The 11,686-nt window shown below is 40.1% G+C and overlaps 1 protein-coding gene across 1 annotated transcript; it reads right to left on the reverse strand.

Moving 5' to 3' along the window:
• Positions 1-84: 84 nt before the first annotated feature.
• On the reverse strand, positions 85-11,604 carry pole2 (polymerase (DNA directed), epsilon 2). Its single transcript, XM_064329830.1, has 19 exons — positions 11,457-11,604; positions 10,799-10,899; positions 10,551-10,626; positions 10,359-10,436; positions 9,468-9,561; positions 9,189-9,263; positions 8,989-9,072; positions 7,500-7,556; positions 6,987-7,035; positions 6,450-6,522; positions 5,825-5,997; positions 4,967-5,056; positions 4,762-4,816; positions 4,076-4,135; positions 3,262-3,339; positions 2,882-2,990; positions 1,925-2,101; positions 646-713; positions 85-411 (listed from the first exon to the last, which is right to left on the reverse strand). Exons 1-19 carry the CDS (start codon positions 11,522-11,524, stop codon positions 393-395), a joined length of 1,584 nt encoding a protein of 527 aa, XP_064185900.1. The 5' UTR covers positions 11,525-11,604; the 3' UTR covers positions 85-392.
• Positions 11,605-11,686: the final 82 nt, after the last annotated feature.

Genomic DNA, 11,686 nt, shown 5'->3' on the forward strand with positions numbered 1-11,686 from the left:
AAGCAAATCGTGCAAGAACATCGCCATGTCGGTGAGGTCAATTTGAGACGGGTTTATCCCCAGAAGCCCCATAAATAAACGCAGTTCTCAATGAGGAACACAAACATTATTTTATTATGAAAACACATTAAACGTTTTATTATCTGTCACATTTGCTTTCCATAAAAAAGTAAAATGGTTAAAACAGAATTACCTTTTAGCAGCTTAAATAATTTTATATTTTATTCCGCAAAAACAAAAGTATATAATAAGTACAAGAAAAGAAGATCAAAATTCAATGGGATTCTATGACATTTTTCAACATGCACATTTTCACACAATAACTGCACAGCCTCCAAGCAAGAGTAGGTGGCTTATCGAATGTAGAAAGTTAATCTCCAATCTTGGTTCACTTATAGACCTTGAAGTTTGCTGAAATAAAGAAATACTATAGTTTAGTCTCTCATGCACAATACTTACAAGTAAAGCATTAAATATTTTTAGCTATAAACTCATAGTGATTACAAAAACATGGGAAAATGCACTCAGCTACAATGTATGGTTATCCTGTCTTACATTTCCACAGAAATGCGGAGAAAGGGTTTGCCTACATACAACGTTTAACTATGAATAAGGGAGGTAGATAGCTATAAATTAAGGACTTACCTGTCCTCAACTGTCCGGTTAGAAGGGTAGTACACCTTGAAAGTAAACCCACTTCTTGGGAAGGAACCCTTGAAGAAAAGTACAATAAGGTGTCATGTCACCTCGTAAATCCTGTTTTTCAGAACCCATCTGTACAATGGTCTCACATTACCACTCCCCCTGGACACAGTTGAGCATGTGCACTCCTACTTTAGACTTGCCTGTAAGTCAGTGACTATTTTCTGAACAAGGCACACTGCATGCTACAAGTTGGCAAGGAGGTACTCATGCAACAATGACCCAAGGTAACCTGGTCAACTTAAAGTGATAGTTCACTTTCAGTTTAAAAAAAGATTTCATTATTAATGTATGTTTCCTATGGGCCCAGACAGTTTTTATGTGCAATACACGGTGTTTTTGATACAGAATGATTCATTGAAAACCATCTGGCTTTACAATGGTTGGTATTAGGACATTGGGCACCACAATTTAAATTAAGACTGTAAAATTCAAATAACTCAAAAAGTAGTTTGAACAGTTATGTTATGTTTTGAGAGATCTTATATATGAATAGATTAATGCTATAATGTTTATTCACCATTATAAACATAAATGCCACTTTTTATATTGTGCCAGTACTTCTTTATGTTATGTCAATGTTGATATAAGAAGTTTTGCGGTAATTTCTCAGGTTGCATGTACCATAGAAAATAGGTCCAACCAAAAATAATATTACATGTATATAAGAATAATCATGTAATATACAACACACAAACAACCTACAAAGGCATAACATCTCTGTCCAAGCTGCTTTGGAGTTACAAAGTCTATTTTCTTACTTTAGACCACAAACACCTAATTCCCCCATACCCGCCTTTGTAAAGCCAGCATATTGTCAGACATTTCCACATATATCCAAAATATCCTTCATTGGAGACACAAAACTGACTGGACCAATCTAAAAAATATGAAAACATAAAATCAAAAACCCAAGAAAGTGACCTATTTTAAGACCTGCCCACTCTGAGGGATGCCATCAATGGTGTCCTGCCTGCTGATTGCTAGACGCAGTCAACAAATGGTCTAGACTAGAACTAGTGATGTGTAGATTATACACTCAAAGCAAGCTCCTTTGCAGACGATGTCACTATTTTTTTTTACACGGTGTGCTATTGGTAACTCCAAATAAATTTCCGTAGCAACAAGGTACTTAATTTACTTCAGTTTTCTTAAAAAATGAATCTCAATCATGTCACATTTTAAGGCCAACTTGGATTGGATTGGTTTGGCAATGCTTTACCGGGTTAATGCAGAGGCAGTCAGTGCTGGAAATGTTGAAGGGGTCATATTTGTCTGCAAACACGACAACGTCGGGCACGGGGTACACCCTCAAGGCATAGTCATAGGCCCAGAAAACCGGGCTGACGTACAATGGCAGGGGGGTGAGGTGACCCTGGGACAAGATGGTCTTTACAAACTGTGGAGAAATTAAAAGGCAAGATGTTAAGTTTGTCTTTGAGAAGCCATACCAGCAGCATGTTACAGAGGAGTAATGTCTTTAAAATGATCTGACATAACCTCTACCCAGTCCAAAAAATTATATGAAATAATTCCTACATAATCATTAAAAACAGACATACAATGGTAGGCTATAATTAAAACGCCAATGGCAAGGGTACAAAATCTGGCCCTGCATGGCCACAAATCAGGTTTTCTGCTCCCTTCGAACACCCAAGAATCTGGGCATTATAGAGAGTTGAGTACAAGAGACATGAGGTGTAGTGCAAATGGAGCAGAGTGAGGAGAGAAGGTGAAACTAGGGAGTGGTGGGGTGATCAACATTCCAATGTACAGTCATTTTGTTATTGATCGCCTGACTCCTGAAATATGAACACAGTGAGTTATTGTTGAATTACACGATAAATTAAAAACTGAGGTGGACACAGAGGGAGCTTTCATAAATGCTCACACTTACTGAAAGTAATTTTGCATTCATTTAAAACCAAAGTACAAGGGTGGGAATGTGTGATGGTCAACAAGCAGTCATTTTTCTCATATGGGGGAACATATTTCAGTCAAGACAATCTGCTTGTACATACTTAGCTTGTACAAATTTTAAATTGTAATTTAACTGAATCAACTGATCAGCTGGCTGACAGTAACACAACCCTGCACACACTGCAGACCTCCAGGCCAAATGAGCTTCCTTGGACTGGTATTCTCCATCGATAATGGTTCATTCGTTAACTGAACTCACATGGTTAGGAATATCCAGATTTCCACTGGGCAGGCGCACACAATTCCGGCACATTTTGTTCACCAGATCTTCCCTGATCACCACAATCTCCTGACTGCAGTACTGGATCCTGACAAGGGAGGCAAGAGGCAGTCCAGAAAGTTTACAGTCAAAAAACAACATTGATATCCCTTACATTGCGTTATTGTTGCAAAACAATGTAATGGATAATACATGCCAATGTTGGCTCCAAAGTGCAGGTCAATGGAGTAGAAAAGATTCAAATAAAATGCTAATGCTAATTTAGACAGAGTATATTGAGCTGCCATATGCACACACCATTTTGGCAATCATGACCAGGCAAAATGATAGTAATATAAGAAAGGGGGGTTCATTGTTACCTGCATGGGTTGGTGGTAAACACAGAGAATGGCACTCTTTGTCTGAATTCGTCAGTGATGTAATCAGCCAGGGGAGGTCTGGAAAGATGCATTCCCATAACTTAAATCGAGCATTTCCAAACGCAAACCATTTACTATTGCTTTCCCGGCACTTAATAGTGTATCTATTACGCACAAACGCCACTTCTCTCTTATGCCCTGATGATAAAAGTTAACATTGCGTGACATCAAACAACTGTAATCTCCTTCCCTCACCCTTGAGAAGCTGCACTGCAAGCACCCTGACAAAAGAAGGCAGTAATTGGAAAGCTGTCAGAATCAAAGTCCCGCTGTTGCCTAATTGAGATAATGATATTTCCCATTTCAAAGTTTGCTGTAACGAGAATTAGAAAAGTTTCAAATCACGCAGCAAGATATTTAAGAAAAGAGGGGAGGAAAATAAACTCAAAAGAATCATTGTACCGTGCAAACATTTTCTATTCATCTTACACATTAATTATTGCTGTAGGATGATGTTCATTCAGTGCTGCAAATAACAGACCATGCCAGTGCTACACTCACCCTGGAGCTGGCAGAATTGGGTTCAAGACAATTTATCTCCAAGACAATTTAACGTCACCTCATGTTGACACATTTGGTTGTCAAAATTAAGTGACGTTAAATTGCCTTGGGGGTAAATCGTCTTCAACCCAATTCTGACAGCTCCAGGGTGACTTTAGCACTGGCATGGCATGATTTAGTTATATGAATTGGATGTACTGCTGAAGCAGTTAGGTCCTGACCTTTGAGGCATGCTAGTGACCTCTTTACTCACCTGGGTAAGATTGTGCTGGGGCCCGGGTCTTCTGGGCCAGGGACGAACACAAACCGGCTACTGCAGTGTTGTAAGAAAGATAATTTCGTCAAAGGCAGTGAAAATCAAACCACCCCGCATGTTGCAAGCAATCATTTAATGAGCAGGTTATGAATAAAAACTGGGAAGCAAAAATGAGAACAGTGACGAGCATACTGCCGTAATGCTTAAAAGATCATTTAAATAAAGTGCTTTAAAACATGAGAACCTGACAGCATTTAGTTGTGTTAGGTATTCTTTTTTATGCTTTTCCACCATTTTGGAATGCCCCATCACATACAGCAGAGCTGATGCTGAAATCTCTGCAGCCACTGTGGTAAAGTGCAGACAAGCATGCACTCCAACTCCGAAGCACATAGCGGCAGCTGGTTCTTTTCACACTGCATACAAAGCTGTAGGAAGAAACTTCATACGCAGCTTTACCGAGCAGACTGCAGGCGTCCACCAGCCCAGTTGGCGGTGCTAGAGAGCGAAGAGGCTCAGATCCCGGCCGACTGAACCATCCCTAACCACGGGTGACACTAATGCCAATTATGCATCGCCCTGCAGGCTATGCGTTCGCAATTACGCTGCACAGTGGAGCAGCGGATTGCCTCGGGTGCACACATTCATTAGCTCAAATGTAACGGCCACTCCTGACAGCTCACCTGCTATGGATGTTGGGATGTTCGCATATCAGATCTGCTAGCACCTTCAGAGACTCTGAAGGGAGAAAAAATTAAGATTTTAGTAGCACTCCACCAAACTTCAGATAAAATTTTAATTCCAGTAAAATTAAAACCAAAGCACATGTTCAAGAGAATTAATGTGATTTCAGCGTGGGGCAGGACCACCATCCACTAAATGTCTCACCTTTGAGGGATTTAACCTGGTTTTTGCCATAGGGAGCAGAGGAGAAGTTCCCGCAGAAGATGAAGCAGGTGGGAGGCATAGCTGAGTATCCTACAATAAGCAGAAAGGAGTGGTGATACGTCACTGTCCTGCTCCTTTCCTCAGGGAAGAATGCATAATCCGAGTCACAGTCTAGTGAGAATTCCCTCAAAATAACCTCCTTTAACACTGGAACAGCCACAGCCCTGAATCAGACAAAGACGCACGACTCATTTATTTGCACTGGCTTTCTTTTCCCTCCAGTGAAAACAGCCCTGTGATGTTTCCAGCATCTGCACTATATAATCCACTCTGTACAGTATTAAATTACATGCAACAAAAGCTGCATTCACTTAATGTTACAAGTGCTATCAAAATTATAGCAACATATTTCAGCAGCATTCTGTCAAATATCATCACTTTTGTGTATTTTGTAAAACTGCATCGTGCCTTCTGTCCATAATATTTTATTTTTAAACTACTGGATCCTTGTGGCTATTGGCTGTGCTTTTATAAGTACAGTTTTCATCTTGCCTAAGCAATGAAATAACAACAGCAAAGACCTGCCAGTTGGCTTCACATCAGCACTGAAAACAAAACCCGACCAGTAGATGCAAGTAGAGTGCATACACATATATGTACACCTTCCCAACTCCCCATGAGGAAACTGAATCATTCATTTCCTTGGCAGATGCCATTATTCAGAGCTAATCTCAAAGAAAGGCTAAAACACCATACCAGGCTTCTAGGCTGCACAACACCAAAAAAAAGTCAGTTACAGGGTAAAAGTACAGCTAATGTTGCCCTTAAAGTGAAATGGTGTGGAAAGCATTAGATCACCTGAAAACATTGTTTGAATTTTCTCCAGAACCTCCACACTGTCCAGCCACACGTCCGAGACAAAAATGAACATGGCATCCTCATTCTCCTCTTCCAGCTGCCTCAACTTTGCTGAAGCCTTCACTGAAGTGGATGAGGGGCCACCAAAGAAGTTTATGTCCCCGTAATAGGCCCTGTGGGCAGCAAAGAGCAGGCTCAGCCAACCAGCTTTTCATACGCGTTCGCCAACCCAACATAAAAATGGCCAAAACATCATACGAAATGCTAAGCACTTGTGACCACAACAAAGGGATTACGCACTACAAATTCTAGTTTGATTTATGTCAAGTGCACTTCAACTTTAGAGCACAGAATTGCCCTTCCAAAAGTGAGAGATGAATGATGCCTCCTGAATCTCCTATTTGAAGCAGCTATTATGTGCTATTTTAAAATGAATGCGTCCATTCACTCACCTATGCATGAAATAAGCAAAGTGTAATCAAAGTGTTCCAGCAAGGCCATTGTTAAACTCCTGGATATAAACCTCACTGAAAGCGCTGGGGGGCAGGATGGCTCGCTTTACCGATTAGGGAGCAGGCGCTCACATTATCCCACATTGAGAAGCAGGAACTTTTAGTCAGCTGACCTGGTAGTGGAGGAGGGTTCGACGGGAGGGAACCCAAAGGCATTGACGTGGAAAATGGAATCCTCATACCAGCCTGTCAGAGAAAGGGAGAGAGGAGGTTCATTTGCACTGTTATGTTATGCTGTGAGGAGGGTGACAGTGCAGTACAAATCTCTAGCAACAGCTTGGGGAAAACTTGGTAGCGTACATTTTGCTCTTCCTAAAAATAGGGTCGAGAACTGGTAACCCGAGAGGCCACAACTCCGGACAGCCACAGCCAGCACATGCCTTATTAGCCTAAATGACCATGTCAGCCAAATATAATGAAGCAAACAAAGTAAGCATGCATCTTAGGTTCGTGAACACATTAATCTGTCCGCTCTTGTTCAACGTGCTCTTGTCCCCAAATGAGATGTCCCTAATCAAACCCTAACCCCATCCATAACCATATCTAAAGACACTGGCTGAAGCAATGTCTCAGCTGGGTACAGAACCCACTGTTTGAAGTATGCATTTGGACATACATTACAGTTCAGCTTTAGATATCCTTCTCTTTACCTTCTGCCAGAACAAAGCAGGACTCCGTGTACAAACCGCTGTGGAACTGGTGAACAAGGGGTTAAAGAAAATCTAAGCATCTCTGAAGGGCCTTCTGAGGCACCTTCCTGCAGGGTGCAAATCTTAACACATGCCATCAGATGGTAGAGGTGTTTGACAGGGGCTGGCTGCTTGCACTACATTACATTACATTACATGGCATTTAGCAGATGCTCTTATCCAAAGTGACTTACACAACTTTTTTTAGCATAGCATTTTACATTGCATCAATTTATACAGCTGGATATATACTGAAGCAATGCAGCTTAAGTGCCTTGCTCAAGGGTACAACAGCAGTGTCCTACCTGGGACAAGTAGCTGTGACCTTTAGGTAACAAGACCAGCCCCTTACACATTATATTACACTGCCGCCACTATAGCACCAACATGCAGGGACACGGTATATCAAACAGCGTATGGTTAAGTACTGTCTCTTTTGGGCTGCTGGCTGTTGGCTTAGTTTTAAAAGGATATTGCTTTGGACATGTTAAGTTGCACGGAGCCACTGGGGTCCTCCAAGTAGAATTTGCCCTGAGGGAGGAAAACAAATCACCGCAAGAATAAATTACAGAATCCAGTTCCCGGTTGACATCCCTAAAACCAGTCCTATACGCCACTTTTCTGGCACATTTACATGACACTGGCATGTTACTGTAACTGTAAACAGTTTCACAACATGTACTCTTTAGGAGTGTCGCAATTAAGTGCAATCCACTTGCATATTGGATGTACGAATAGCCCAAATGCAGTTATGAAAATGTATAGGATGGACCTGCTGTGCAGTTTTAATATACTGCACGTAATAGCATAACACTCTATTTCTATCAAAGAAGTTCAACTCAGTCATTAAAAACACACACAATGCACAATCTATTAATACAAACTAATTATTAATTCTCACTTTTATTTTCAGCATAGGAAATGGGCTAACAAAAAGTGTTTCATTTAAAAAAATGCAGATCATCCTGCATAGACAAAACATGAATGTTACATTGCACATTACATGACCAATTTTATGGCAGAGGGTCTATTTATGTCAAGGTATTTTCAATTAAGACCTGAATAAAATGATGCAAGATGAACATTACAGACCTGCCAACCTTAGGAAAATATTTTGAGTACCACAATAGTCAGTGTAAGGGTTAGTTTACATGCTTTCACACGTACCACTTCGCTTTGCACGCACACACAAGCCTTTCTTCATAATTCTAGTTTTGACTGTTGAAGTGATCAGGCAAAACTGTATAATTTGACCTGATTCTAAAGTACCACTTGCACTGCACTGGGCTGGGCTATGTTATGATATACTTGCAAGTCAAATGTTTAAAGTACACCTGCTTAAAACAATTTTTTCATGATTAATATTTCATTATATCATATGTGTGCCTATACAAACTGATAACCATAAGTGAATTGCATTCAATTACTTAATAAACATGGAAATAATTTACTTTGTATATTGTAACATATTTTTTCATTGTCAAGTATTTACAGAAACGTATGTTGTAATGTAAAAAAAATAAAAGAATAAAACCAAGTTTCTGTTCATGATTTCCATTTTTATTTAATAATTAAATAATTGAATCAGCTTATATAGGCACATATCATATAGGCTTAATGAAGAAAAAAAAGTATTCAATTGAAAAATTATCTAGGAATGTAAGCTTTTGTAACTAGAACTTTAGTTTAGTTAATGTCATTAGCACTAGCACAATAATCGAAGAATCTCAAGGATATAAATGCAGGTTTGGAAAAAAATATTCATATTGTGTTTTTTGTGGCGAACATTCATAGCCTGTGTTTTTATCAAGACTGCACAAGATTTGAATAGCAATCCTCTGATCACTAGTCTAATGTGTAACACAGCAGCTCAAAAAAAAATCATACATGAAAGGGTGTGGCCTTCTACATTCATGACTGAGACTTCATATAGAACTATATGGTGATATGGCTTGGCTCTTACCTCTTTAAGCTGCGTTACCATCCCCAGTACAATTACCTCCCCAAGCTTTGCCGTGCTTCCAAGCAGAGCTTCCACCGTCTTCAACTGAAACCAACACCATTTGCACAACAATTATCACATGACCATGTTTTTTTCTCTCCAACAGCATCTGGAACAACAAAAAGGTTCTCTAAAGCCAACAGAGGGAATTTAGGTTCCACCTGAAATTTGTTCCGGCCTTCCTCTTGTGCCGATCCAATCACAGGCGGTGTGAAGAGCTCATGTCTGTGCGTTCGCTATGGAAACCGGGACATGACATCACTGAATATAGACACCACTGCAGCAGCCATGTAAGTGGCATACTGAAGTCATTTTAAAGATGCAAGTTTCTTCTTTGGGAAAACAGAATGAAGAGCAGGGAAGAGCAAGAAATTATGGACAGGTAGACGTGGGGTAGGAGGATGAAAGTGTGAAGGGCGGAGTTGCTGGAGGCTGCTGACCTGCTGGAGGATGGTGTAGCGTTCCCTGAAGAGCTCTGCCTTATCTCTGGCTGTACCACAGAGACTTGGGGTGGGGTGATTAGTCATGGCAATTCTGAAAGAGAAAGACATTTTTCATCTGAATAATAGTGCAATGATACATTACATATTTGAGCATTATTCCCAAATACAATCTCTTCACAAATTCCAAGCCATCCGCAGAGGAACAGCTACAGACCCTATGGTTGAGACAGTCTGGAATCAACAGAAATTAGATAGATAGATAGATAGAAACTTTATTGATCCCGTAGGGAAGTTCCCTTAGGGAAATTCAGGTTTCCAGTGAGTACAGCACCATAAGTTAAAAAGTTAACAAGTTAGACATCACACACCAAACATAGAGATAGTAACAATATACAGAAAATAAATAAAGAAAATAAATAAAGAATAAAGTAGCAGCGGTTATATAAAATAGCAGCGGTTGTTCCAGTTTAATTAAATAGGTAGTAAACAATAAATAATGAGACTGTTCAGTGTGATGATGATGATGTTCAGGTGATCAGGCCTAACTCTACTTCCTCAGACCTCAGACCTCATTAGGGTCTGCTATGGAACCGCAAAGAACGCGATTTTCAAAATTGAAAACGGTCACTGTGAACCGCAATTCATAACATGCATTCTAAAAAGGGTTTTATACACTTTATATTCCAGGGTTTGTACAACACTTGGGTTTGAGGGCCAGATTCAGGTGTGAACCTGGCACATAATGTCCATGTCACAGTTTGTTCCTAAACAGACAAAGCTACAGCTGAATTACAGCTAAAGTGCACTGACAGCAAGACAGCGCTCCACAGACTGAACACAACTGCATCAAATAAATACCCACAGCCCACGGGTTGTTTCTGTACTCACGGCATAAATTTTTTCCTCTCGGTGCTGTAGATGTATCTTGGCACATCAAACGCCCCAATAATGTTAAAGACATTGTCGCTGAAAATAAGCAGTACAAAAAGCAATGGACTGAAATAAGACATCCAGCACATAAGATGTAGGTAAATACTGATGAGCAGAGTGGCATTAGAAATCAGGGCATTGTTTACTCACATGGTTTCATCACATGACTGGCTGCACTCCTGAACAGCCGTTTCCACCACTGACAGCTCAATCATACTAGAGGACACTGTGGGCAGGAAGTTTGATTAACAGGTTCAGGCAAGCAGAACACCAAAGAATGAAATAAGATGCAATGCAGCACAGAACTGCAGAAAAGGTGTATGTTTATTAGCACTTTTTACCCAAACAAAACAACGGCATAGCTTAACCAGAAAATATAAAAGGCCATTTTTACTTACAAGGCTGTTTCTCCACTGCATCCAGTACTTTCTCGATAGCATCATCCAGCTCCACTGCACTGACAGACTCCAATACCTCCACCAGATACTTGCTGGCTTCACTGTATGAAGAACACAATCACCAACCTATAATTGCTTCAGTTGTTTCATTACATTACATTATTGATAAATATTTATTATCCAACAAGTCTACACAGTTCAGTTCTATCAGACATTAGAGTGCACCACAACTCCTGACCCAGAGCGATCTATTTGTGCATGGGGACTAACTAGTCAATGCATTGCCCATGTATCATCAATGGTGTATCTCATGGATAACTGCGATGAACATGAACTTTATTGTTTATATTAATGTTAAATATATTAAACATTTAGACAAGTGTACCTAGACATAAACTGTATAACTTTATGTCCGTATGAATCATGGTACAGACGGAGGCATCATACAAAGACGAGATAATGTATAAAACAAGTGCCCAGCGCCTAAGTCCATTAACCTTTATAAAGTGTACGGATGAAAAAACAATGATAGTCAACTGCTTAGCTACCTTGCTAGCAAATGTGAGTTAAGTCATTGAGGAAGCAATATTGCTCAATCTTGCGATTGAAAACTTTCAATCGCTTAATTGGCAATGTGTGCGGAATACGAATAACATACGGTCTAAGCATAAGTCCCCGCATTTTGAAGCCAGCAGACACTTTTGTCTTGACTTTGCGAATCTCCATCTTCAACAGTTCGCGCTAAATTTTGCACTTCCGCTTCATTCACAACTGACGTCCCTCGGTAACTCTAAAGGAGACTATGCTCATTGCAGTTTATCCTTGAACAGAAAAGAAGTTCCGTTTATTGAGTTTATTCTTGAAGAGTTTAGAAGTTCCGATTTTGTG

This window comes from Anguilla rostrata, chromosome 1 (genome assembly GCF_018555375.3).
Source record: "Anguilla rostrata isolate EN2019 chromosome 1, ASM1855537v3, whole genome shotgun sequence".
Classification (NCBI taxonomy): Eukaryota; Metazoa; Chordata; class Actinopteri; order Anguilliformes; family Anguillidae; genus Anguilla; species Anguilla rostrata.

Bases quoted from the DNA above. Each gene is read 5' to 3' on its own strand.
- pole2 (XM_064329830.1), bottom strand. From the start codon at position 11,524: ATGGAGATTCGCAAAGTCAAGACAAAAGTGTCTGCTGGCTTCAAAATG. The intron at 10,627-10,798 runs GTAAGTAAAAAT...TCCTGCCCACAG, and splicing joins TGCAGTGGAGAAACAGCCTT to TGTCCTCTAGTATGATTGAG. The intron at 9,073-9,188 runs GTGGAACCTAAA...TGTTGGTTTCAG, and splicing joins AAGGCCGGAACAAATTTCAG to TTGAAGACGGTGGAAGCTCT.